Source organism: Micromys minutus (genome assembly GCF_963924665.1).
Source record: "Micromys minutus genome assembly, chromosome: 10".
Classification (NCBI taxonomy): Eukaryota; Metazoa; Chordata; class Mammalia; order Rodentia; family Muridae; genus Micromys; species Micromys minutus.
In genome coordinates, this window is record NC_137979.1 from 34546702 (window position 1) to 34570724 (window position 24023).

At 40.1% G+C, this 24023-nt stretch overlaps 1 protein-coding gene across 5 annotated transcripts in view; it reads left to right on the forward strand.

The window, feature by feature from the left end:
- Positions 1–24023, forward strand: part of ACACA (acetyl-CoA carboxylase alpha) — a 202888-nt gene that overhangs the window by 59268 nt on the left and 119597 nt on the right. For all 5 annotated transcript variants that reach the window (XM_080923502.1, XM_080923501.1, XM_080923500.1 and 2 more), the window contains 11 exons: positions 150–300; positions 1919–2022; positions 7156–7237; positions 7645–7790; positions 9510–9660; positions 10920–11054; positions 11856–12002; positions 12795–12983; positions 13663–13763; positions 14403–14491; positions 20473–20597. In XM_080923502.1, coding sequence (XP_080779628.1) covers positions 150–300; positions 1919–2022; positions 7156–7237; positions 7645–7790; positions 9510–9660; positions 10920–11054; positions 11856–12002; positions 12795–12983; positions 13663–13763; positions 14403–14491; positions 20473–20597 — 1420 coding nt within the window. The remainder of the gene's footprint in view (positions 1–149; positions 301–1918; positions 2023–7155; positions 7238–7644; positions 7791–9509; positions 9661–10919; positions 11055–11855; positions 12003–12794; positions 12984–13662; positions 13764–14402; positions 14492–20472; positions 20598–24023) is intronic.

Consider the following 24023-nt stretch of genomic DNA (forward strand, 5'->3'; position numbering starts at 1 on the left):
AACATCAGAGTGGGTCTGTCTGTACCCTCATCTGTCTTGGAACTGTCTGTCCTCCTGCTAAGACTCAAAAAGAATGAAACATTTCTTCAAATGATGGAGAAACATCAGAATATTTGTTATTGTACCAATATTTTCTGTTCTTCCCCTAGAAATATGGTGGTGGCCCTGAAGGAGCTGTCTATCCGGGGTGACTTTCGGACTACAGTGGAATACCTCATCAAACTGCTGGAGACAGAAAGCTTTCAGTTGAACAGAATCGACACTGGCTGGCTGGACAGACTGATCGCAGAGAAAGTGCAGGTGTGTGCTTCTCTTGCTTACTCGGCCTTTGGGACTGGCTTTTATAGGTTTCTGTCATCATCAGGTCTTGTCATCAGATGACATTTGATTCTAATGTAAATGGCTCCTTGTTACCTGGAAAAATCAAGGATGCAGATTGGCTTTAGCACTTTATAAGTTCTAGTTCCAGGCCAGGAGTGTAACTTATTTTGCTAGAATGCTCATCTGTCATTCACAAGTCAAAGAGTTCTTGTGCCTGTACTGTACACTCTTTGTGGGGGAGGGGCAAGCACATGTGGGGGCCAGAGAAAATTTTGTGGGAGTCAGTTTTCCCCTACAATATAAATTTCAGGGATTAAACTCAGGCTGGGGTCAAGTCCCCTTACCCTTCTGAGCTGTCCTGCTGGCTCCATTTTCTTTTATAAATTTGGTTAAATTACTAAATTCATCTAAGTCTTAGGGTCAACATTTTGACTACATTTTTTCTTTCTTTTTAAAAAGGCATTTTTGTTACATTTTATTTATTTATTGTCTTATGAAGTACATGCTGTGGTGCATGTAGATGTCACAGGATACCTTCCAGGAGTCAGTTCTCTCCATCTCTACTCTGTCAGGCGGGTGTTCTTAAGACAGGGTTGCTCTGTGTAGTTCTGATTGTCCTGTAACCTGCATTGTAAACCAGGCTAGCCTCTGTTTCCCAAGTGCTGGGACTGAAGATGTATACCACCACTAGCTGGTTCCATTTTGTTTTCCTAATAAATTATCACTTGTTAAATCTTTGTACTTTAGACTTTTTTTTTCTCATAAAAGTCTTTATTTTTTAGCTAGTCTGGTTTACTCAATGAAAATTTTATAGTGAGTAGAAAAAATTTATTTTTAAAAATTTCTTCAAATTCTAAAGGTGAATATACAGATTGTTTTGTTTGCTGTTACGAGTTTATCATCAAAAACCTTGCAATTAAAAATTACCTCGTGTGATAGTTAATGAGACCCAGAGTTCATATTCAAAAACTGTAGAATTTCACATTGTGAGTTTTACTATTGATATATTTTTATGCATTTGTCCACTACCAATAATGAAAAAGAAAGAAAGAAGCAACGAAGGAAGGAGGGAGGGAGGGAGGGAAGAAGGAAGGAGGGAGGGAGAGAATTTATGACAGGGTTAGAATCAGAATTTTATGTCCTCTTGAATAACTTGTGTCTGTTATCTACACCCAGTCCTTCCCTATTGTTTTGTAAGGTGTCATGGGAGCTGGAAGGATGACTTGTCCTTTTAGAGCACTTACTGCTCTTTCTGAGAACCTGAGCAGTAACTGCTGGGGACCTGTTGCTGCCCTTTGACCTCCAGTGGCACCAGGCACATGCATGCATGGTGCACTTACATACATGCAGGCAAATAAAATAACAAAATAAAAGTGGCTTTAACCTCACTGTGTAGTCAAGGATGATCTTTGAATTCCTTTTTCTCCTTGCCTCCACCTCCCAAGGGCTAGGATCACAGGTGTATACCACCATGCTTGGCTCAAAAATTCACTATGGAAATAAGGATGTTTCTTCATAATAAATCTGATCTTGGTGTTATTTGAGGGGCTTTGGTGTCATGTGACCATGCTTTTGATCTGTCCTCTGTTCTTTTTAGGCAGAGCGTCCTGACACCATGTTGGGAGTTGTGTGTGGGGCCCTCCATGTGGCAGATGTGAGCCTGAGGAATAGCGTCTCTAACTTCCTTCACTCCTTAGAGAGGTAAGCCATGTTCTTTCATCCATACTAGCCAACCAGTGGTTGAGTACAGCACTGTAGCTCAAAGGGCCATTTGTTTTTCTGCAACCTTCTGGCACTTCATGATTGCTAGTTCTTATTCATGAACTGGTGGCAAAGGAAAGAGAGGATGGCTGGGAACAGTTTATGCCACAGTAGAATGGGTCACTGTTTCTTTTTTTGTAAGTGTGTATGTGTTTGTTATGTAAGTGTTCATGTGGGTATGTGCATGTAGACCTACATGTGTAAACATGTGGTTGGAATCCAAAAGGTGTTTTTCTTCATTGTATTTTATTTTTATGGGTGTTGTTTGGTTGGCTGGCTTTTGGTTTGTTTGGGTTCCTGTTTTCCTTTTTGGTTGTGGGTTTTGTTTGTTTGTTTGTTTGTTTTTTTGTTTGTTTGTTCGTTTTTTGAGACAGGGTCTCTGTGTGTTGCCTAGACTTCGAGACACTTGCCTCTGATCATAGTGATCCGCCTGCCTCTGCCTCATGAGTGCAGGAATTAAAAGCGTATACCAACCATACGTCTAGCCTCACTTCATTTTTAGTGACCGCAGTCTCTCACCGAGCCTGGAGCTCACTAACTTAGTTAGGTTTGCAGGCCAGTGAACTCCCAAGATATGTGTGTCTTCACCACCCCGGCCTTCTCCATGGTCATCTCCTCAGTGCTGGAGTTAGACACATGCCACTGTGCCTGCTTTTCCATAGGTGCTGCAAATCTGAACCTAGACCCTCATGCATTTATAGAAGGAATCTTCTTAGCTCAGAGATTAATCTGGTTTTTTAAACAATGAAACCCTGCTGCACCAAATACGCTTTCCTGAGCAAAGCTCCTCAAACCGTGGTGATAAAATCCAGCACTTCTCCCTACCTTCAAACCCTAAATATCTTTAGAATTAACTATACCACATTTCAGGAAGTAATAATTGAGGCTGATATTCAAGATGACCTTAAAAGTCTTTCAAGTGGAGGGTCAGACATGTATGAAGGTGAACTAATTTTGTATGTTGATTCTAGACACTAATCTCTGCCCAAGTCCCTAGGGGAATGGTCCAAAGGACTAATCCCATCGAGCATTTTAGCCACAGGCACTTTATTTCCTTCTGTGTTGTTAGACTTATATTGGTCCCCTTTCAAAGTATCTGAAAGGAAGAAAAGAAGCAAATTTTTGAAAATTGAACTGAGGTTTCAAGCCCTGTGATACACATCTCACTATGTTACTCCTATGCTCTAAAGCCTTCAGCAGCTTGCATTTCCTTTCTGATTCAAATCTAAATCCACAGGTATGACTTTGAACTCCCTGCACACCTTGGCCCCTCACCAGTTCATTCTTTTTCATTTCCAGTCCTCAGCGTGCATCTCTAAAGTAGTTAAATGGATTCCCTATGCGAGGAAAAATGCATTAACACACCCTTTAGTGTTCTTTTTTGTTTGTTGTGTCTTGTTTTGAGACAGTCTCCTTTTATATCAGGTTGGAATTGAATGCCTAAGTAGCGTAGGATGGTTCTAACCCACAGTCCTCTTTCCTCAGCCTCCAGAGTGTTGGCATTATAGATGTACCAACACAGTGAGCCTAATGTTCTTTATAAAGGAATAAAACAAAACAAAACGTATGTGTGTTTATAAATGCCACATATGTATGGATGTATGCAGAGGTCAGAAGATGCTGCTGCTGATGGAGTTAAAAGCCAGTTGTGAACTACTCCCTGTGAGTTCTGGATACTGCCCTCAGGTCTTCAGAAAGCACATCAGGCACTCACTCCAGTTCTAATATTCCATTTTTAATCCATCTTATAAACTTGCATTTGAAATTAATATTTGAGGAGGGCATATTTTGAGACAGTTTCATGTTGACTTGGCTGTCCTTAAACTCACTATGCAGCTGAGGCTGACCTTAAACTCATAATTCTTCTTCCTATACCTCACAAGTGCTTGGATTATAGACACATGCCACAATACACGGCATAATTTGGCTTGAAGTCTTTTGTCTTTTCAGACAGGTCTTACCGCATAGCCCTGGTTGTCCTGGAACTCACTGTAGAGACTAGGCTAGCCTCCAGCTCACAGAGCTCTGCCTGCTTCTGTCTCTAGAACACTGGGACTAAAGGTGTGCTGCTGCCGCCACCCCCTCTTCCTCCTTCTTCCTTCTCTTTTTCTTTAATTTTTTTTATTGATTCTTTGTGAATTTCACATCATGCACCTCAATTGCAGTCCTTTCCCAGTCCTCCATACCTATTCTTCACCCTCTCACCTCAAAGAAAATAAAACATAAAGAATAATTTTACAAATTCTCGATGTGAAAGCTGTGATGTGTCACAGTGTGACCCACAATACACCTCTTTGTCCATACAGCTTTACTTGCAAATGTTTATTGCAATGGTCTGGTTCAAGGTTTCTGGCTTCTGCTAGTCTATCAGTACTTACCTGACTCCTTGGATATTCTGCAGTTATCCGGAGTCATGAAGATCCTGCAGCTTTGGTTCTGCAGGACTGCCCCCTTGACAAGTTTCAACAGCTCGTGGATTGGGTAGATGTTGGGGTGGGCCAACTTAAGACCTGGATCTGGGCCTGTGTGCTAGCTGATTAGTCAGCCTGCCAACTTTACTGAACCCAAGCCCCCTGGCCCAGCTCTACTTCAGCTTAAGTTTTAGGACTATAGGTGTTAATGAACCACTAAGCCTAGCAAGTTCATTTTAAAGAACAATACATAGATTCACATGTTGTATATTTCAAAAAGACTCATAGTGGAAAAACATCTTTTTTTTTTTTTTTTTTTTTTGGTATCCAGTGTCTTTTTCTGTAGCCAGTCTATATTACTGGTGTCTTTTCTTTCTTTCTTTCTTTCTTTCTTTCTTTCTTTCTTTCTTTCTTCCTTTCTTTCCTTTTTTTTTAAGATTTATTTATTTTATGAATGTGGGTACACTTTTGCTGTCTTCAGACACACCAGAAGAGGGCATCAGATCCTATTACAGATGGTTGTGAGCCACCATGTGGTTACTGGGAATTGAACTCAGGACCTCTGGAAGAGCAGTCAGTCAGTGCTCTTAACCTCTGAGCCATCTCTCCAGCCCTACTGGTTTCTTTAAGCATATGCATGTGATGTTTATTTCTTACCTTCTGCTTTTATCTCATTAATAATAATAATAAGTTTACTTTTTCTTTTGGCTTGGTTTTTCAAGACAGGGTTTCTCTGTATAACAGAGCCCTTTGTCACTTTGAAGACCACCCTGGCCTTGAACTGCAGAGTCCTGCTTCTGCCTCCCCAGTGCTCAGATTAAAGGTGTGTGCCACCATGCCCAGCTTCCTCCTGTTTTTTTTAAACCTAGTTTTATTTATTTATTTATTTATTAAGATTTAGAACTTAATAATTAAATTAAGATTTAATTACAATTTTAAATCATCGTTACCCCCTTCTCTTCTCATCTAGTTCCTCCCATCTAGTTCTCTCCCTCCAACCCCTTCTGTACTGTCTCAGACTCTTGGTCTCTTTCTTTCTTGTGCATATTTGTGCATAAATACAGCCACCCCGCCCATTAGTTAATCACGCCTCACTTGGCTTGTTTTGACTTAATAGTATCTTTTAGTGTTTCTTATCACTATGTGAAAAGCTTCTTTCTTTTTAATGACTATAATATTTTGTGTGTATTTGAGAAGATGCTTAATGTGATTGATCATCGGGAAGCACAATTCAGGACCTCTATGAATTATCATCTGACTCTCATGCCTGCTCTCAAGAACCACAAAATAACAAGTTTTGGCAAGGATATGGAGAAATTGGGATCCCTGTGCACTGTTGGTGGGAATGTAAAATGATGCAGCACCTATGGTAGACAGTATTTAAATTCCTCAGAAAATTCAGAATCAAATGCGATAGTGGTCCAGCTATAGTAGTTCTGAACACAACAAAAGAAGTGAAAGTGGAGTCTCAGAGAGATGCCTACATTTTCATGGCACTGCTGTTCATAGTGCCTGCACAGTAGAAAAAGCCCATAGATCCATGATGAATAGGATAAACAAACAGTGGTGGGTGTATATTCATCCCAGGATATTATCAAGCCTTAAAGAGGAAGGATATTCTAACACATGCTAAAATACAGAGGAACTTTGAGGTTTGGACTAAGTGAAATAATCCAGTCATACACACAAAAAGATAAACTGTATGCTTTTAGTGTCAAGGGATATCATGAATAGTTAAATTCATAGAAACAGAACATATCAGGTTCTAGGAAGACACTTATGTAATGTAGTCACTGTTTAATAGAGTGCTACCCTTTGCTAAGGAAAAGCGTTCTAAAGAGTTGAACAGTGGTGTGACTTAAGACTAAATACTACTATACGTATAAAACAATTATGTTGCTGTGTCCTTCTATGGCTTCCAGTGGCTTGGACCTAAGTGGGCCTTGAGGGAATAAAGAGAAGACAAACATAGACAGATACAATTAAAGAAGTATCTGGAATTGGGTGGACTGGGCTCTTAATGATGAGACCGCAGCATCCCAGAAGCTCAGTGTGTTTGTTATATACAGAGGTGGATTTATTGCATACAGATGAACAAGGAGGCAGGCTTATTATACGTGGATAAACAAGGAGGCAGGATTTATGTATGCAGCTGGATCAAGGAGAGATACAGGCTTAGGTAATCTTGGTAGGTGCAATATCTATTGGGAACAATCTTCAGGCTGTAAATAACCTGAGGAGAGAAAGCTATGGAGGACGTTCAACACACACTGTCAACATTTGCACCAGGACCAAGGGAGAAGGCTTTCTCTGAGCTTCACCCTTGGAAGGTTCTGCCATTTTCCCATGAGTATGAGGCTCTCAGTCCCTGGCATTTCTGTGTTCATGTCAACAGCACACACTCACTCAGAACTTCACACACTTGGGCTTCCTTCATTCCACACAGTAAGTTGTATGTTTTGTGTATCTTACCACGATTAAATATAGAAAATAAATTTCAGTATTTTTTTCATAATTAATATGATCAGTCCTCTACAGACAGTCATTTAGGTTTTTTCTCTTACTATTTCAGGAAATTTCACAATCAATAATCTTTAAGATTTCTTTATAACCTATTAGAACTCTATAGAAATAAGTATGTCATATATTGTCATTCTTTCAGGGGTCAAGTCCTTCCTGCTCACACACTTCTGAACACAGTAGATGTTGAACTTATCTATGAAGGAATCAAATATGTACTTAAGGTATGCAACCCCCACCAAAGTCTACACCTTAGTTTCTATCTTCTCTTCTTTTTTTAAAAAAAGTAGTTTTCTTAGGTTGAGAGACTGAGAAAAGTTCACTTTTGGTTACAGATTGGAATAGTATAGCCATCATTTGTGTCAGTCTCAGGAATCAGTACTTGGTGATTCTGTGAAAATCTATCCAGTTATTTCTCACTGTGACATACTTCCAAAAGTATGAAGAGGCAGGGAATAGCCAGGACAGAGAAAAGCGGCTACGCTCCCTGTTTGCTCGAAGCAGGACAGGTGCAAGCAGTCCTAGCGTTACCACTCTTGCTGACAGATGTACCTGTAAATACTCCAGCTGTATCTGAGGCTGTGCTGGGAAGGGATCACTGGCTTGGCTTTCTGGCTCTTGTTTCCTACAGGTGACTCGGCAGTCTCCCAACTCCTATGTGGTGATAATGAACGGCTCATGTGTGGAAGTAGATGTGCACCGGCTGAGTGACGGTGGGCTGCTCTTGTCCTACGATGGCAGCAGTTACACCACATACATGAAGGAGGAGGTAGACAGGTGAGTGGTGAGGTCCAGTTGTTTGCTGTTAGAGTAACTCTTCCTCTTACTATTTATTAGCTCCTGCGATTTTTCCGGGGTTTTTGTTTTTGTTTTTGGCATACTCATTTTTCAATCAAAAACAAAAACGCTTATATACTTAAAAAATGTAAAGCTTTATATACCTAAAAGTTAAGAGTGCAAACATGTTTGTAATTGTAAACATGTCTCAAGCTGGGTACTGTGCTCTGTGCCTAGAGTTTCAGCTACTCAGGCTGAAGTAGGAGGCTAAGGGAAGGACTCACTTGAGCCTAGGAGTTTAAAGCCAGTATATACAACAGTGAGATTCTCTTACAGAAAGAAAACATATTTCTCTACCACTTCAATGTCGTGAACAATGAAAAATAATTTCCCCTTGAAATAAACGATCACAATTGGTAGTTTCTTATATATTTATTAGAATTTATATAATGCATATAAGAATTACATAAAAGTGTATACTATTTTTCTTTTAAATATATTCACAAATATCTGTTAAGTATTATTTGTGGTTTTTCTTTATTAAATCTATTTATTTTCTGAGTATATGTACATGCACTGTGTATGCGCAGGTACAGCAGAGATCAGAAGAGGGAGTTGGATCTCTTAAGAATTGGAGTTGTGGGTATTTGTGAGCCACCATGTGAATGCTGGGAATTTAACTCCAGTCCTTTGCAAGAACAACAAGTGTTCTTATGCACTGAGCCATTTCCTTTCCCTAGCCACCCCCAGTCTTATAGCTCAGTCTTTCTATGTAGAGGTGACCTTGAACTTTTTTTTTTTTTTTTTTTTTTTTGATCTTCTTGCTTCCAACACCTGTGAGTTCATATCACACACCATGTGGTGCTGGGAATTGAACCCAGAGTTTCAAACATGCTAGCCAAGCACTGTACCAACTGAAGTACATTCTCGGCTTCCTCCGTGCATGTCCCCAGCATCCCCCCCCCTCCCCACACACATAGTATATCACACCAGCCATACTGCTGTGAGATTTGGATGAACCAATCACTTGAAGTGCTAAAACTTTGCCTACAACATAGTTGTCATTACACGAATGTTAGTTATAGCTGATCTCGGTATTTCATGCCTGTAACTAAGTATTTAGGAGGCCAGACTGGACTACATTTCAAGGTCCTCTCAGGGAGAAAAAATAGGAAGAGAATGAGGGGGAGGGGATATTAGTTATTATAATATCATTATCTTTGTATTTTTATATAAATATTCTTTTTAATGGTTATAGTATATTCTGTAATATGAGTATATTATAATTTATTCATTTCAACTTTTGACTGAAGATTGGTACTAAAATTGTAAATACGGGCCAGCAAGGTAGCTAGATTGAGAAGGCCCTTGCTAAGCCTGACACTAAAGTTTGATCCCTGAGAACCTACATGGTAGAACAGTACCCACTCCTGCAAGTTGTCCTCTGACCTCCATAACTGCACATGCCCACACATGGTACAATCACATGTAAACTAAATAAAATGTGGTTTAAAAATTATTAACAAAGATACAGTGAATGTCTTTTTACGTCTGCATTATATATATGATAACATTTTTTCTGTGTTGTTTTTGTTTTGTTGTCTTTTTTTTTCTTTTTTTCTTTTTTTTCCTTGTATGTTTTGTTGTTTTTAAGACTGACACTTTCATTTCTTAATAACCTGTGTTTTTTATTGGATTGCCTACTCTACTTATTCCTAGATACCGAATCACAATTGGCAATAAAACCTGTGTGTTTGAGAAGGAAAATGACCCATCTGTAATGCGCTCACCGTCTGCTGGGAAGTTAATCCAGTATATTGTGGAAGATGGAGGCCATGTGTTTGCTGGCCAGTGCTATGCAGAGATTGAGGTCAGGGTGGGGGAATAGGCTGTTGGGTCATGGGAGGGGATGTAAACTGATGGGAGTAGACTAGGATTCAAAATAACAAAAAGAAAGATAAATCATCATTTCATTTCGTGTGGATTATGCAACTTAAGACTTTAAAAACAAAAAAAGGTCACCATTTTCTTTGAAGAAATCTGAGCTTTAAAAATACAGTAGCAATAGTATTAAGTGACAGGTGTTATGCTAACTGTTGATTACACAGAGAAAATATGACAGGTAGAGTGGGAGCAAAGCAGGTGAGTAATGAAGGGAGAAGTCTAGGAACAGAGCGTCACTGAATCTATCAGAGAGGGTGCAGGGTAAGGAAAGGCATCCTACAAGAAGAGATGCCTGTGGTCTTACCGACAAGGTAGAAAGCTAGATCAGGTGAAGATGGGCAGGAGACAGTGTTTAACCTGACCCTGAGGCACAGAAGCAGGATAGTGTGCTGTGTGAGAACTGATTGAGGATAGATTAAAGTCTGTGAGGGTAGGTAAAGGTGCTTGCTATGGGAGGAATCAAAGTCTTCAAGGAGCCCAGGCTAAGACTGTCCAGAAGCCCGTGGGCAATCACTGAAGGATTTTAAGTGGACAAAATGTTATGATGAGATTAAGTCTCTAGGGTGATGGTTTGGGGGACCGTATCAGCGGTAAATGCCATGAAGGGACACCTCATGGTAGATTCTAAAAAGTACTGTAGACCTGAAATGGGGAGGGCCTTGCACAAAGACAATGAAAGAGGAAATGTTTCTGAAAGATTTAGAAGGTGTTCTTACTGGGCTGGTGGTAGGTGAAGAAAAAGTGTGGAAAATGATGCTATCATGAGGGCAGACGGTCCAGCACTTCTAGCATATTTTATATATACATATATATGTATATACCTATACATACATACACATATATTTGTATATAGGAGGGTAAATTCACAAACAGCAGCAAAATGTGTACAAAAGTTAGAAAAGTCTAGGCACATGGTAGCCAGGAGGGTCGGGAGTTCAGGGTCATCCTCAGGTAGCTAGCTACAAAGCAAGCTTTTGGGCCAAATGATTCATGAAAACAGAAACCTAAAAGCAATACAGGAATCAGTATCTATTATTAACCCTTAGATATACTTCTGAGAAATTTACTAGTGTCTTAGTATTTCACTGGAGAGTTTGGTAGATTCCCATGTGGGGTGGTAAAGCTGACCTTTAAACTTTATGTCCATAAAGGGAGATCAGGCTCTAATGTACATCTTTATTACAGGTAATGAAGATGGTGATGACTTTAACAGCTGTAGAATCTGGCTGCATCCATTATGTCAAGCGACCTGGAGCAGCTCTTGACCCTGGCTGTGTGATAGCCAAAATGCAGCTGGACAATCCCAGTAAAGTTCAACAGGTGAGAAGGGAGGCACTAAAACTGCTCTGAGGGTGAAGAACATGGTAGCTTGGAGGTGTTTGAGTTGCCGGTTCCTTGACCTCTCTCATTCTTTCCCTCCATTCCTCCTATCTTGCATCTGTGAAAGAGTATGTGTATGTGCTATCTGCATGTATGTGTGTCTGAGGAGGGCATGTATGTGTGACAGAGGAGGGCATTAGGTGTTCTGTTTTATCACACACTACCCTATTCCCTGGAGACAGGGTTTTCTTATTGAACCTGGAGCTAGGCTGGTAGCCAGCAATTCCCAGCAATCCTGCTCCTCACCCTCTCCCCCCACAAGCACAGTGCTGTGTGTGGCTGCATCTAGCTTTTTGCTGTGAGTTCTAGGGGTCTGAACTCAGGTGCTAATGCTCATACAGCAAGTGCTTTTATCCACTGAGCCATCTCCCCGGGTCCTGTTCTTCCTTTGTTTCCATCTTGAATTCCTGCTCTTCCTGTCTTCTATCTCCCAGAGTTTTAGGATTACAAGTGTGTGCCACCATAATTAGCTTTTTGTTGTTGTTTTCTTAATTATTTTTTGTTCCTCCCGATTTTATGCCTTATATTTGTGCATACAGTATTGGGGAACTGCAGCTTGCACTAGCCAATATAAAGCTAAGATTCAGTCTTTTTCTTATAATGTTTCTTCCACTGACTTTTCTCCAGATGTGTGTTTGTGTGTGTCATGAAGGGATGTCTCAGTTTTGATGGTGATTGAATTGCAGTGATATTTGTGCCCAGAATAGAAGGTAATGACCAAATGACCTCTTGTGATCACAGGCTGAGCTTCACACGGGCAGTCTACCACAGATCCAGAGCACAGCTCTCAGAGGCGAGAAGCTCCATCGAGTTTTCCACTACGTCCTGGATAACCTGGTCAATGTGATGAATGGATACTGCCTTCCAGACCCTTTCTTCAGCAGCAGGGTATGAATCACTCCCCTGGGGAGGGAATGTACAAATGTGTTCATTCTCCAGAAGAGTTTACAGTCTCAGGAGGAATTTTTTTTTTTTTTTTTTTAAGATTGATTCTCTTACTCCTTTTTGTGTTGCTGGGGATCGAACCCAGGGCCTCAAGCAAGCATTTTATGTGATCAATGTACCACTGAGTTATACCCTCCACTCATGAAAAAAAAATTTTTTTAGGAGGAAAAAGTTGTTTGACCTGTAATCTTCCCACCTTTCTTTGTTGGCCTAGAAGTTTGTTTTTTGAGACAGGGTTTCTCTATGTAGCCCTGGCTGTCTTGAAACTCACTACTATTTAGACCAGGCTGTCCTCAAACTCAACAGAGACCTGACTGCTCTGCCCCACCCCTCCAAGGGCCAGAATTAAAGGCATGCACCACCATGCCTGATTGGATTTGACATTTTAAATCCTTGTTTCTTAATTTTGTCATTTACTTGGGATTATTGCTTTTTGAACTACAGACTGGGGCAGTATTTGATGTTTAGGCTGTAGTTTTATAATAAGCACTGGGGACTACAGAGATGGTTCGGGGTTACAGCACTTGTTCCTCTTAAAGAGGATGGATTCCCAACATGCACATGGTGGTTCAACAACATCTGTTAACACTCAGGCATTCATGTGGTACATGTTCACATAAAATAAATAAATCTAAAGGAAGCACCAGCACTCTAGTGTAGGAGATTCAGGGATCTGATTTTATTTGGGGAATTGTGTTGCCTTTGCATCCCATTTGATTATTTCTTTCTCCATAGGTAAAGGACTGGGTAGAACGCTTGATGAAGACTCTGAGGGACCCCTCCCTCCCTCTTCTAGAGTTGCAGGATATCATGACTAGTGTCTCTGGCCGGATCCCCCTCAATGTGGAGAAGTCTATTAAGAAGGAAATGGCTCAGTATGCTAGCAACATCACATCAGTCCTGTGTCAGTTTCCAAGCCAGCAGGTATTTATGGGGTAACACTGTCATCATTTTCCCCTGGTGGCTACTAGAGTTCATGCTCTAGGAGGCCTCTCTGTTTGCCTACTTACTGTCTGTGATTTTACTATCATAAGCATTGAATCCTTCATAAACCTGCCTCAGGATATGAGTCACTATATGTGAACTGTAAAATATCTCACACTATGTGAGGAAGTGTTGTGACTGTATATCCATCTCACTGTGTTTTCAGAGAGAGTACCTAATTAGACATGTTTCTATAAGATTGACAATCAGGATATCAGTAATGTGTTTGTCTGAAACTTCTCGATCACCTTGCAGCATCCTTGCCCTTTTCCTGTAATGCATGGTTCCACGGGGAATAAAGGTGGACAAGTAAGGGACCAGGAGTGAGTTGTCGGTTTTGATCTTCAATAGCTTCTTGCCCATCACATTTTCTGGTTAAATTTAGTTCTGTGATATTGTCCTTAGTCTATCTGGGGAAAGATGAAAAAAGTTAGAAACTGCTTGTTTCTTTAGCAAGTGTCTAAACTTCTACTAACTTACTAGTACTGACAACATGTCAGAGGCAGGTATTGTCATGTTGTAATCAAGGAGACTCTTTGGTAGTGGTGCTGATGCAGAGGAATGTGCATTGTGTCCCTCTGGCAGGGGGAGCTTCATTATTCTTATTCTTTTGCCTTAGATTGCCAACATCCTAGATAGTCACGCAGCTACACTGAACCGGAAATCTGAGCGGGAAGTCTTCTTCATGAACACTCAGAGCATTGTCCAGCTGGTGCAGAGGTAGTCACGTGGGTCTCCAGATTCTTATGCTTTCTTTGCTTTCAATCGGGCATAAAGATTTACTTCAGTCTGACTTTCAGAGAGAAAAAAGTACTTAATCTCTCAGAAAGTCTTCTTACATCTGTGACTGAACTCATTCATATTTCTGCTGTTTTTATAATATTCTGTCAGTCATTATGGCTCCCCAAACTATTGTTTCTTTTTATTTGCTATTTAATGGTGATCCTAGTTTTTCTTTTAGTGTAGACTCCAATATGATATTTATTCTTGATATTTTATGGATCCTGGTATTTGACTAAAAAGCTATCTAGAAAACTTTTGACTTTAAGATACTTAAAACTTTTCAAAAGTCCCTTAGCCATTTCAAGCATAATGATGACCATTGCTGAACAGTTGGAGCTAAGTCAGGCTGTTGTTAGCTCTGGGTATGACGTTGAGGGTAGTGTGGTGATGGGGTGCTATTTTTACTTTCCTTGTCTGGCTTTCCTTTTCAGTTTAAAATTTAAATCAATAAGTTTCAACCGAAAAATACAAGCTAGAGGTCTGCCCTGTATTTAGAGGGAAAGCAGTTCAGGGGATAGCCTAGAGTCAATGTGGCCTCAAGGTCCATTTAATAGTGTTGGCTCTCATGATTTACAGGTACCGAAGTGGCATCCGTGGCCACATGAAGGCTGTGGTGATGGATCTGCTCCGGCAGTACCTGCGAGTAGAGACACAGTTTCAGAATGGTAAGTTCATCCTGAGGACTGTCTAAGGACACTTGCAGTCCCGATTAAACTACCAAATAAGAGCTAAGGCAGTTCATGCTGTTACCAACATTTCCCATGAGCAAGCTTTTCCTTCTCTCACCAGTTAATCCCCTTAAAAACTAAAAATTCACTGCTTCACCAGCATGAAAAAGAATATGGACAAAACATAGCTTGGTGAGCAGGAACTTCAGTATGCTTCTGAGGAGGGCTTGAGGTAATTGTTCTTGGAAAGATTAGCATTCTCTGTTGACATCTTCTTGACTGTGTAGTGAGTCAGTTGAGTCATGACCAACCTGGAATTGAAATTCCCTGTCTGAAGAGCTTGCCTCTCGGCAACTAATCCAAGGCTTGAACCACCGGCATATGAGAAGAGCTCAAAATCTCCACTGCTTTTTAGTGTGCCATTTAGGTGGAATTTATCCCTGGCTTTGTCTGAAGAGCTTCGCTAAATGATGGATACTCTAAGAGTGAAATACCTTGGTTACAATTTTAAAGCTACATACTGCCATTTATGGCATCCTACCACAAGATGGCAGTGTAACACCAGAGCACTGAAATAGCACCTACAATTACCTCTTCTGTTCACTTTTGCATCATTTAAAAGATGTCTCCACCCTCCATGAGCAGTTAAATTCCACAAGTAGATATTACAGGCTTTTTAAAAAAGCCAGGTTGATGAATTTAGGGGCAGCTAATGATGTAATTTGTCATGTACTAGTAGAATAAGAAAGAATGAACAGGGTTATCATCTTAAGGTATTGGGGGGAAATTGGACAAAATTCAGTGTAGAATTACATGATATTTTTTCTGTTTATGTGTCTGTTCTTACTTTTACTCTTGTGCTGGGAATAAAAATCACTAAACTACATCCTTAGCCCATGTTAAGCAGACTCACAGTCATTTCACATGATACCTCATATACAGTGGCAAAATTTTCAAAACATTCACTTTAGGACAAAGACTCTGGTGCACTGTGTCCACTCAGCATGATGTTGGGAGTCCTTGCTATTGCAGTAAGTTAAAAAAACAATTTAAGAAATTCTAGAGCAAGATGGCGTTCTGTTGAAATCCCAAGACTTGGGAGATGGAGACAGAGGAGTATCAGGGTTCAAAAAATAAAATAAAATAAAATAAAAAGACTTGAGGAACATGTGTACTTAGGTGTCTATTTGGAAGGCTCAAAGAACCCCCAGATTTATTACTAAATTATTTAAAACCAAACAAAATGTCTAAGTACAAATGTCAAACATGTAGGGCTTAGTGGTGAGTGCCTTTATTTAGGAGGTAAAGGCAGGCTTTGACTCAAAAAGATAAAAATCAAACATATAAGATACATTTGCAGCTAGGGTGCACCTCCAGACTAGAACACTTGGCTGTCATGCATGAGGCCCTGGGTTAAGTCCTCAACACTTCAGGAAAGGTTTCTTTTTAAAACTTACTTAATTTTGAGACAGGGTCTCATAGCCCTGCCCGCCTGCTACTCACTATGTAGACCAGCCTGGCCTTAAATTCATAGAAGATCCTTTTGCCTCTGCCTCCTCAGTATTGGGATTCAAGGCATGTGCTACCAGGTCCCACTAGAAAAGACTTCTTTATGATAATTTTTTTTAGAAAAACAGTTTTGAAAAACATATCACTTAAAATCTCAATTAAAACCCATGAAATATAAAGGCACAAATACAATAAAGACATGTAATTCTCTTCTGGAGGAGAGTCTAATGGGTGAACAGCAGTAAAGTCTGTGTAGGTTAATGTCAACAGCAGGCACTGTTAGGTATCGGCTCTCCCTGAATTCACTTGTCAGTTGTTGACATTCCAATAAGTAACTTTTAGGGATCTTAACAAAAATCTATCAAGCTAATTCTAAAGCTTAAACAAAATTCTGGCAATAGCCAAGATATTTTAAAAATAGGTGCAGTTGTAATTCTAGCACTCAGAAGACAGAGGCAGGAAGATTGCCGTTCATTCAAGATCAGGCTGGATCTACACAGCAAGTCATAGGCCCACCTAGTGAGGCCCTGCTCAAACCATAACAAAATGTACTTCTAAAGAAATAGGAGGCAAAAAATATTTGCCAGATGAGATGCCCATGTTTACTATGAGGCCATATTAACTAAACAGCTCTGACATTTGTGGAAGGACAGAATTATAGATGAAAGAAACACAATTACCCAGAAGTAGATCCGTATTCATTGGTACAATATTGATACAGCAGGCGCTGTGATCATGAGGAAAAGAGTAAGCATCAGTAACAACACCAAGACAATGAGCCCGTCTTCCGTATCTTATTTCAGATGCTCAGAACCAACTTCAAGTGAAGTCTTAAATATTTATCAAAAAGACAAAAGTATAAAATTTTAGGACATCCTTAAACCTCAGGAAAGAGAGGAGTTAATTGCACTACAAACAGGAAGTGCGTAGTATAAAGTAAACAACTGATTACTTCTGTCTGTTCAGGAACTTCTGTTCATCCCAGGTACTATTAAGAAATGGAGAACATGGACCACAAAGTAACAAGGAGCTATTTATAGTATTTCCACCTAGGACAGGAGTAGTACTAGTACATACAAGACAGTTGAACAGAGAGAGAGACACGTGCAAAGGAAGAGAAAAAGATATTTCACAGAAGAGAAAGCACAAATTTTCCATAAACTTCACGAAAATGCTTGGTCTCATTTCCAAATACAGAAATCACAGATTTTACACTCACATTATCATCTTATATATGATGTAAGCCCCTGAGAGTGGAAGTGCACATGACATTCATGATTGCCTCAGGAAACTGCATGCCCATATCTAGTAAGTCTATGATAATGCTGTGTTGCTGTATTTTTATTTATGTTCTTTAGCCTACTAATCTTTTTAAAAAATATAAGGCCTGTGTTGTGCCACTTGAGATCATAATAGGACAAAAGAAAGAAAGCAGAGGAATATATATATATTCCTCTAAATATATGCAAGTAGAATGACTTTTTGAATTCTAGGATATTCCTACAGTGGAATATTATATAGCACTGAAAGTAGGTGATTCCTAGGGACACGTATAAGCTAATGAATCAATACATAGTTCTTCCTTTTTTTTTTTTTTTTTTTTTTTAGTTAAGTTCAAAATCAGGAAATAATAGGTTAGATATATCGGTGATAAACATAAAGATAACAAAAGAACCATTAGTATAAATTCAGCTTAGTAACTGTTTCTGTAGAAGAATACATAGCAGGTTACTTGGGAAGGAAGATTGCCAAATTCAAGGCCAGCATTGGACCAAATACTGAGAAATGTATATTTAAAGGAGAGGGTTTGGGGATGATGACTGGAGAGATGGCTCAACAGTAGGAGCACTTACTGCAGAGCTCACAACCATCTGCAACTCTAGTTCTGGAGGGTCACACACCTCTTCTCTCCATGCTGAGCTTCTGCATGTGGCTCATGAGTACATAAAATTAAATTAATATGCTTTTTCCCCCCTGGCTTTTCGAGACAGGGTTTCTTTGTGTAGCCCCAGCTGTCCTGGAACTGGCTCTGTAGACAGGCTGCTCTTTAACTCACAAGAAATATGCCTAACTCTCCTCCCAAGTGTTGGGATTAGAGGCACGTGCCACCATTGCCTGGCTAAAGTAATATTCTTTTAAAATTTTCTCCCCCGCCCCCTCTCTAGCCTAGCTTGGTCGTGCATACTTGTAATCTCATCTCAGTACTTGGGAGGCTGAAGCAGGAGGATCTTGAAGGTTTTTTTTTTTTTTAATGGCAAGGGTATCATTTCAAGTTTTAGTATGTATTTTATTATATATAAGCATATATATATGTAAAATTTATAAGTTTTTTTTTTCTGGGCTGGAGAAATGGCTTATAAAAAAACAAGTGTTTAAAAAGAAAAATAAAACATAGAGTTGGCCCAGTGGTTAAGCATACTGGCTACTCTTCAAGAGGAGCTGGGTTCAGTTCTGAGCACTCACTTGGCAGCTCACAAGCATTTGTAGTTCCAGTTTCTCAAGATCTTCTGGCCTCTGATGGCATTGCATGCATGCGGTGTACCAATTCATGCAGTCAGTACACCCATACACATAAAGTAATCTTAAACAGATGTGTATGTGAGTGTGTCTGTGCAAATATACATGCCTCATGCCTGAGGAAGTCAGAAGAGGGCATCCTATTCCCCCTGGAATTGGAATTAACAATTGGTTGTGACCTGCCATTTGGGTGCTGGGAATCAAATCCAGGTTGTCTAGACGAGCAGTCAGGGAGCTTAACTACTGGGCCATCTTCCCTCCTTTTTTTCTCTGTCACAATTAATAGTTATTTTTAAAGTGACTACTTGTTATTCTTTTGTTTTTGTTACTGTCTCTTCTCACCTCAAGCAAATATGTTCTTTTTATTTCCCCTGCTCTTAATAATTACTGTTGCTCTGATATATTTCTTTGACCATTGCAAAGCTGAGTCTCAGCGGGAGGAAATACAAAACAACAGTTTTTTTTCCTTTCCTTTTTCTTCCTCCAGCAGTGCTGTGTGTTGAACATGCTAGATGACTGCTCTACCATTCAGCTGCTTCTCTAGCCTAAGGGTTTTAAACATCTTCCATTTTATCAAAGCTGGATCTTTTATTAGATTGGCTGTTTTCTAGCTAGTATATTTCAGTGTTTTTCCAAACATAACTAGTTTCACTTTGAAAAATATTATTTATGTTAATTTATGATATTAAAATCAAGTAAGTTAGGGTTTCCCTAGTCAAATGTTAATCTAGGAAAATACAGTGATGTATTTTAAACATCACTCTTTTAGTTTGTAGTTTAGTAGAGTCAGAATGGAGTGATAATCCTTTCATATTTTTGTGATTTTATAAAATTCTGGATCACAAGAATACAAGCACTAGTTTTCCTTTCTTGGAAATTTAATTTGTAGCAAAGAACTTTGTAAAGACTCATGTCTTACTTAACAGCCATCACGGGTGTGCTGTGGAATGCTGAAGGTTTGCGTCTGTTGCAGAACAGTTTTCCTGCCCCACATTAACCTGCCTCTGGTGCCTTACAGAAGGCCAGCAAGCACCAGAACAGTACTTCCTGCAACCTTTTGCACATGCAAGGCTCCTCACTGTGTATACCATAGTTTGGATTTGGAATTTCTGGACCTTGCTTGCTTTTTCCTGGAGTTACAGTGGAAATATTGATTCCCAATATAGCAGACACACTTATGAATATTGATAAGTATAATTTCTTAGCTTAAACAGTGCTTAGCAGTTAGGGTGGATGGAATGTTCTCAATGAGTCAGAGGTGAAACTAGATGCTCAAGCTGGAGTAGACCTCAAAGGTCCTCAGGATTTATGGTTTCAACATTTCTTTGTTAATGCATTGTATGCATGTTCCTGTATGTGAGTGTGTGTACCTGTACATGTGTGAGGACACTGTTGGTCAGAAATGCCATTCACTTGTTTTGCTCACTGGCCTGGAGCTCACTAATTAGATTAAATGGGCCCTGGGATTAGAAACATGCATGTTGGGCTTTCTTCTGTGGGTCTTAGGGGTCATATTCAGGAACTGGTGCTTGTGGGGCAGGCACTGTGCCTTCTGAGCCCTTGACATTGATTTTTAAGCAGCAGAACCTTCTTTTTGAAGGAAATTATTCCAGGAAAACAAATAAGATCATGAAAAGAAAAAAGTGGGATTAGAGTCACACCTTTATTTTAAAAACACATTCTATTCCCTTTTAATTTTTTAAATAAAATCAAGACCCAGAGAGGTCAAGTGACTGGTGTAGTGAATTGGGAGTAGGGCTCGACCTTGAACCGAGGTTTATCCTTGGGTTCTCATGACCCCTGGTTTAACTCCCTTCAAAAAAATTCTTAAGGTGTTTCTTCTGTTTATCAGCTGTGTTCAGGCATTACGAAATAGCCAGTTAGCATATAAGGATGCGGCATCATGTGTACATGGTAAGGACCAGTTTTTTTTTTTTTTTAACCACTTGTAGGTCACTACGACAAATGTGTATTCGCCCTTCGGGAAGAGAACAAAAGTGACATGAACACCGTACTGAACTACATCTTCTCCCACGCTCAGGTCACCAAGAAGAATCTCCTGGTGACAATGCTTATTGTAAGTATGTAGTTTGTTTCTCCAATTTGTACAACTGGTTGTTGTTCTGAAAAATGTATTTGTGTGTGTGTGTGTGTGTGTGTGTGTGTGTGTGTCTGTCTGTCTGTCTGTCTGTCTGTCTTAGAAGGAAAGCTGCTGTCTTTTATAATGATGGTAAATGAGCTTGGGCTTCGGATTAGCAGTTGCTGGATCTGGATCTGACACAGTGGATGACAGGAAGGGACTGTTCTACATAGAATTTGTACAGGAACTTAGTTCTCTAGAAGTGCCTGGCCCTTTCCTGTTTCTGATTTCCAGCTCTCAAATACAGTTTCCTCTCCCCAGTGTGTAGCTCTATTTTAACTCTTGCATATATCCAACAATGCAAGCACTGGCTTTCATGTCAGAAACTTAATAAAACGGGAGAGATTTAGTACTGTTCCTCTCCCTCCAAAAAAATAATTAAATGTATTTGGCATCTTTGATTTACATGAAAATCTATGCACTTGTTGCAGTGACCCTGTTCATTTGTTCCCATATCTGACTAATACACGAATTAGTAGAAAATGGGAGGAATGAAACCAGCTCCTGAGAGCTGGGCTGAGCTGCATCTAATGCTGGAGGTAGTTTGCAGACAGGAGGGTTTTCATGTTGATTTCAAGTTCTCTACTCCTAGTTCTTCCTGGCTAAGCTAGTGTTCTGGGTTTGAGAACAATAGGACTGCTTAGAGGCCTTTCTCCACAGTCCCATGAGGCCTGCTGCTGTGCAGCTACTTTCTGAGCTCCCTTCCCAGCCCTTTGAAGATGATCATTCTCGGTACTTGTAAGTCCATCATTTCTTGATGTAGGGGAAACCCCGTATAAATCTTGACTGCCATTTTTATATAATCCTCCAAATGAAAGGAGATGGTCTTCCTTCTGGTTGACAGCATTACCACTCATTCAGCCATCTGCCTCGCTGGTTGGCTCTATTGGATATAACACTTTATAGGGAACCACTTTAAGAAACGTGTCGTTATAGGGAGAGTTCATTACCTTTGCTACCCTGGAATGGCAGCCTGGTGAGGAAACTAGGTCTCGGAGAAGGGTGGAAATATTGGCACAAAGTACTGTTGTAACTTTTCCCACGAGACAGCTTTCTGAAAAGAGTTGTATAGTCTATAGCCATTTGCTGTTTACTTTCCCTCAGACATCCTATTTTCTTTCTCAAATTTTAATGCAAAGATTGTTAATTCTCACTTCAAGGAAGTCAGGACTTTCTAGCAGAAAAGGGTAATGATTCCAAGGTAGTAGGATCTGCCAGTGTGAACCAAAATGGGGCTGGAATTTGCCTTTATAGGAAGCTAATTATGGCAAATTTTTCATCTTATTATGATTACCTTTTTAAGAACTTAACAGTTTTCTGCACTAAAAATAGACCAAAGCCCAGAATCCTTGGAGCAGCAGAAGAGTAATGATCGTCCAGGACTGTCGCTGGGTTTCTTAAATTCTAATTTGTAAGATATAGGGGCTCTGCTCGCTCCTTTTGCGGAGTGATTGTAAGTAACGCTTGCCTTAAGAATCTCATTATTGGAACACGGAGCCATATTTCCTCTGAGAATTCTGGAGTAGCTTTGAGCCGGGGCTGTTCATTTCTCAAGTAATCACGCTGGTGTGATGGAGAGAGAAAATGGCAGCTGTTCGGAGCTCAGGCCTTCAATTTTCTTCAGAGTCCAGTCACTCAAGTGTGTAATTACACGGGGGTGCTGCAGAGGCGTTGGGCCCTGTCAGAGAACTGGTTTGAGGCTTTGCTTGCTGCTTTTGCCAGTCAGGACAGGCAGAAGCCAATGGGACCCTGACTTGCTGCTGCTTTTACCCCCACCTTGTCATCCTGATTATTTCTTACCTGCATAGATAGTGCCCCAACTTTTCTTCCTAGCAGGCTGAGCTCTGGAGAAACAAACGGGCTTTCAGTGTCTGGTTTGGATGACTAGCATAGAGGAGGTGGAGGCACACTGGCAGCTGGATTTACCCGGTTCTTTATTTTAGTATCTTCACTTGTTTTCCTCTAAAAGAAAAACAAAACAAAATAAAAGACAAGACTCTATGAGCACAGTAGTATTTATAGTCTTGTATATCACTAATTTATTTTCAAATATTTATTTCAGATATTTCAAATTTATCTTGAGGATTTTGGAATTACGGAACTAATTGATAGGATTGAGCCAGGGCCAGCTAGCAGTGGCATAGAAAAGGGAAAGGTTCAGATGGTGACCCCTTTCAATCTAGTTTTCTGAATACCAGGCATATTTTTCTTTTTGACTGTGGCCAGCTGCTCCCATCCCCCACATCTGTATTAATGAGAGTCGCCTGTAAGTGGCATTTGAGTTGTTAGGATTCTTCTCTGCAGGTATTACTGTCTTTTACAGACGTCACTGGGATATGGTAGCATTTCAGTTCCCCCAGCTTGTATTCTCTTCTGGTCACCTTTCTTTGCTTACCTTGGTCTCTTGATTGATGGTTATGTGCCCAGCATTCCAGTCTCTGCTTCCTACGAGTGGGAATGTTGATGGTGTACTTTGCTGAGCTAGGTGATGACTTCTGGGCCTTTGAACCTAAAGGAAGGAATCAAGAAAATCAAGTTGCTCCAATGGAGAGGTGCTGTGGTCCTCTGCAGTTGTTAAACGTATGTTGCATTGTGGTAACTTGCCCCGAGGTCCGCTAAGCAAATTTCTGTTGAGTAGACTTCTCCACTGCTTTGCTTTTGTCCACATGAACATGGTTTTACAAGTCATGCTGTATGTAATTTGCTTCAGATAGAATATATAAAATGCAGACCAGTTTCTTTACTTCTTTCTTTTATCATGGGTGTATATAATCTGTCCTGTGTATAAATAAAAAGGAAAAGCTTCCTCAGAAATGCCATTTAATAAATGTTCAGTTTTATTTCTGTTGTTCTGATAAAAAGTCTGAACAAAAAGCAACTTAGAGTCTGAAGAGTTTGTTTTCGCTTCCAAGTCCAGGCTAAATTTCATTATTGTGAAGAAGCCAAGGCAGGAACTTGCTAGTCACATCACATCCAGTCAACAGCAGAGAGAAATGCAGATATGCATTGCTCTCCTGCTTGCCTGTGCTCAGCTTGATTTTGCCATTTTTACACAGGTCAGAACATTCTGGCTAGGAAATAGTGCCACCATTTAACTAACTTAAGACAGTTCCCTACAGATACGCCATAGACAAGCCCTGTGTGGACAGCCCCTTGTTGAGACACTCTTGCTAGGTGGGTGACTCTAGGTTGTGTCAAGTTGACATTTTAAGCTAACAATCACACTGAATAAAGGTGCTTTTGGCAATTGATTAACTTACAGCATCTTTGTCAGGAGAAAGCCTTACTAGGCTGAATGATAAGTAGTAAATGTCTATATCCAAAGCCTTATTCCTTCTGTTTTGAATTGCCTTTCTTGGAACA